The 4,552-nt window shown below is 34.9% G+C and overlaps 1 protein-coding gene across 1 annotated transcript; it reads left to right on the top strand.

Annotated features, from left to right (window-relative positions):
• Positions 1-1,880: 1,880 nt before the first annotated feature.
• LOC309506866 (C3a anaphylatoxin chemotactic receptor-like) lies at positions 1,881-4,065 on the top strand. The gene is made up of 2 exons (XM_082180823.1): positions 1,881-1,940; positions 2,671-4,065. Exons 1-2 carry the CDS (start codon positions 1,937-1,939, stop codon positions 3,660-3,662), a joined length of 996 nt encoding a protein of 331 aa, XP_082036949.1. The 5' UTR covers positions 1,881-1,936; the 3' UTR covers positions 3,663-4,065.
• The last annotated feature ends 487 nt before the right edge of the window (positions 4,066-4,552 follow it).

Raw genomic sequence — 4,552 nt, 5'->3', positions numbered from 1 at the left:
TCATTAATCTAGTAGGCTAAATGATTTAATCCACTGAACACTGCTGTGGTAATATAAAAACACTCTCCCAACAGCATACTGTTTCGTTTAGCCTAATTCCTAGTCAAATTAAAATGTACATATCATTCACTTGTAATGGTATTTTGTATAGATATGGCCAGACGTGCAGTCTACCAATAACATTAGAGCGACAGCACAACGAACGCCCACAAGCGACTTCACAGTACAGAGACAAAAATCGCTGGCGGTGTGAACGGGGCTTTAAAGCGAAGTAAATAACTTATCATCAGTTGTTGATTTTCAACTATAACAAAACTTGCAAAAAGGATTTGATGGGCCTGAAGCCATAAAGAAAATGGGTAAGAATCTATGTACATTATGCATATTTGTTGCCTGTTGAGAGCATATGGGTGTGAGGAGAAAATATTATCATTCTCTGTAATTGGGTGAAAATTGTAGAGATAAAATCCAAAAGGATTTTTCACATGTGTCCTTAACTACAGTCAGTGCATATCACAGGGATTTTTGTTTAATTGATGATCAAAACAGATGGTATCTTTCTTTCTTTCTTGTTTATTTTTATCTGTCTTTTATAGGCCTACATAGACATTTGAGACCAGGGTTGGTGGGCCCAGAGACTGCATAGGGCACATTTTACCCACACTTCCTTTGGCTTTGAGTTGCCAAATGGTTTCATACAGACAACGTAAAAGTTTTCATTCTTTGCGGTCTCACCACTGGCTTTCAACATTGTCATTGCAACTGATCTGACTGACCTGCCCTTTACTGAAACGCAATCAGTTCCTCTTTTTTTAAAAACACTGTCTGGCACACATCTGTCGTTCTTTTCACCTGTATAGGCATTCTGTAAGATTATTAAAAATAAGCTGTTCTTAGTTGTTTTAAATTTTTCAAAGATGTGTTACAACCTACCCCTCCACTGTCAGACAGTGTTTAGCTAAACGTATTAGCATTATGGTTTAAAATTAGCAGGATAAAATGCAATTGTCTGAGAAACTACAATTTAATCTTATATAAGTTATATGATTTTATCTGCAAAAGTATAATTACTAAACAAAATATAGTTTTAGTAAAAAAAAAATACATTCTTACCAAAAAATCTGTTTGTTTTTTTTTCTTTATAAAATCTGCATGTACCAGCCTTGACAACCATTCATATGGGATCTGGGAGGAAGTGGGCGAATAATGAAATGATCATTGGACTCCTAGCTTGTCCCTGATTGGTGGTGTTACAACTCACCCCATGTTACAACCATACCCCGTCTACCCTAAGCATAGACGGATACCTGCATCTCGCAAATATCATGTAACAAAAATATGTTCTAAAAACATTTTGCCAATGTTCTCGTTAAGTTATGAAAACGCTATTTCTGAATGTCATGTTCAAAACGTCCAGTTTTTTCTTGGTTGTACAAACGTTAAAGGAACATTCCATTTTATCATTTTGCAAACATTGTGGGGAATATTATCTTTGAATGTTCTCTAGACATTCTGAAACATGTAGTAACATTTAGAAAAAAAAATACACAATGGTATTTCTAACAGAGAAACCGTGTTGCAAGTCAAATACCACAAAATGTTTAATTTGCATGTTTTTGCTTCAGCAGAACCAACTCTCACTGCATTGTTTTCTCCTTGTTTATTTATCTATTTATTTATTTTTATAAGGTGCACCAGTTTGGGATATGATAATCTGATCACTGTCACAATGACACAGGTGAAAGAGGGTTTGTCGAGCATCCAGATCTTTGTTATCTTAAAAGTGTATAGTTGATAAACTGTTGAAGCATATTTCTCAACACCATCCCACCGTCAATCTTTAAGAGAAGTAAAGGGGAACTTATCATCAGTTGTTGATTTTCAACTATAACAGAACTTGCAAAGAGGTTTATATGGGCCTGAAGCCATAAAGAAAATGGGTAAGAATCTATGTACATTATATGCATATTTGTTGCCTGTTGAGAGCATATGGGTGTGAGGAGAGAATATTATCATTCTCTGTATTTGGATGAAAATTGTAGAGAGATTAGAGAGATTTCCAAAAGGATTTTTCACATGTGTCCTTTAATGCAGGCCATGTCCAAGCTGGGTTTAAACTTTTCTTTTTTTTTTAAATAGAAGCCTTTTATAGGCATATTTAGACATATATATATTTTGTCTTAGACCCAGACTTTCGACCTCTAATATGAAAATGTGAAAACCCATAATAATAATTACATTGTTTAAATACACACACACACACACACACACACACACACACACACACATATATATTCTTTTTTTTTATGGTCATAATAAGGAATTATTATGGCCATAATAAGGAATGGCTGCACACACCATTTAATATTTATCATAAAAAAACTGGTAAATTGCTTGTGGACAAAATCATTTTTGAGCGTCTTATAAACTGTGATTGTGTCATCTTATGTGAAAAGTGTGAACATTGTATTTACATTTTATGTGTTTGTGTATATGTATTGTAGATACAGTTAAAAAAAGAAAATTATATTAATTGATAAGAGTGTTAAAGTATAGGCTTCATATGGCATCCTGGGGTAGAAAATGTGTTGCATGTGAAAAGTGGCATAAAAACACATTCAGAGTCCAGAAACCAAAACTCACGTATTTTCTTCTCTTGTTTTCGTGTAGCAACCACTACTTTTGGATTTCAAAACGTGACCAGATTCAGTATGGACAATTCTACAGTGCAGACAGAGATCTTCTCAGGCATTAACATCTTTATCATATGCATTTACTTTGTCATGCCTGCTGTAGGTCTCATTGGAAACGGGCTTGTCATATTTGTAACTGGTTACAAAATGAAGACAACAGTCAACTCCATTTGGTTCCTCAACTTGGCGACTGCAGACTTCATCTGCTGCTTAACTCTAATCATAAACACCATTTTAGGCGTACGCAATATGGTTAAAGATTTTGGTTCCTTCAAGTGCAAGTTTCTCCGCTTTATAATTTACCAAAACTCTTTTGCTAGCATTTTGCTGCTGATGACTATTAGTCTGGACCGATGCCTGTGCACATGGATGGTTGTGTGGTCTCGAAATAATCGAACCCTATTAAAAGCCAGAATCATCTGCGTGATTGTGTGGGTTTTATCCATTGGCTGCTGCATCCCTGTAGTTATCAATCCCTCAACAGCGGAGAGTAAAGTAAACTATAAATATCCTAAGTCTCTGGTCACATGCATGTTCATAGTGGGCTTTCTCATCCCCTTCCTGATCATTGCATCTTCGTATATAGCTATCGGCGTGCGAGTCAAACGTCTCAGAATGGAAAACCAGCTCAGGTCTTACCGGATGATTATAGCTGCGGTCCTGGCCTTTTTCATATGCTGGCTTCCTTATCATGTCTACAGATTTTATTGCAAAAGTGCAGAAGAGAATCAGTGCAGTAAGTCTTCTAAAGCTATAGCTGACTTCCTGGTTCATCTCAACAGCAGTCTGAACCCCATTCTCTATGTGTTCATGTGTGAGGAGTTTAAGAAGAAGCTGAAACAGTCTCTACTACTGGTGCTGGAGACGGCGTTTGCTGAAAATCATCTGGACTTCAAAGTCTTAAAGCAAACAAAAAATACCATCATCTCTATCTCTGCCAGCTGCCAGGATAACAAAACAAGCGTTTAAGATTATATAGACATTTACAACTTCACTTTTCTGCTTTGATGGACACCCTTTTATGGCATGTCCACATGAGGTTCAACAGTATTAAACAGCCATAAACTGCATTATACACATGAAGATGTTGAATCAATGACTCAATATGCTCCATGGGAAAAACATTTTTATTAAATGGACTAATCTGCCTAAATCTTGTTGTCTATTTTAATATGACGTGAATCTCATTTTATCTGCATTTCATGGGATGCATAGGTAAGAAAAAAATACTTTCCTTTTCCAATGGTGGACCGTACAATGTAGTTTAACTTCGTCACTTTTCAAGTGGGTTATCTGTAGCCTATGCTTTATCAAAGTATCTTATTGTGGGAAAATTTTATTTTCACTTCAATATACATCTCAGTAGCATAGCCACAAGAAAAATTATGGAATGTTGATTTGCCAGCCTAATTGATAGATCATCAGACCAATGCTGCGCAATAAAATGTTACGGCTGTTTTCAAACTTATTGGTTTGATTAGGTCACGTGTTTTGCTAAGAACTAAATTAGATAAACACTGTTGCCAGTAAGTTACTGTAATTAAGATTTACAGTACAATTATTGTATTTCAGTTTTACCGTAACTACATGGTACTGTAATTGTGTAATACACTGCATTACTGTAAAAACCAAGCTAATCAGTACACTACTGTAATAGTTTTTATTTATACTAAATATAAATTAGATTTCATAATTTTCATATTGAATTAATTTTATCCTACGTAAGTACTACTGACATACAAATCAATTAGACAAAATTATTATAAAATACCATTTTTGTTATTTAAAATATTTCATATACATCACAAAATAAACAGTCTGCCAATGCTGGAAATGATGTGTTACATTTTTACACATTA

This window comes from Leuciscus leuciscus (assembly GCF_965113295.1).
Source record: "Leuciscus leuciscus genome assembly, chromosome: 9".
NCBI classification, from domain to species: Eukaryota; Metazoa; Chordata; class Actinopteri; order Cypriniformes; family Leuciscidae; genus Leuciscus; species Leuciscus leuciscus.
The sequence above is the reverse complement of the archived record's forward strand: the minus strand, read 5'-3'. Positions and strand labels throughout refer to the sequence as shown.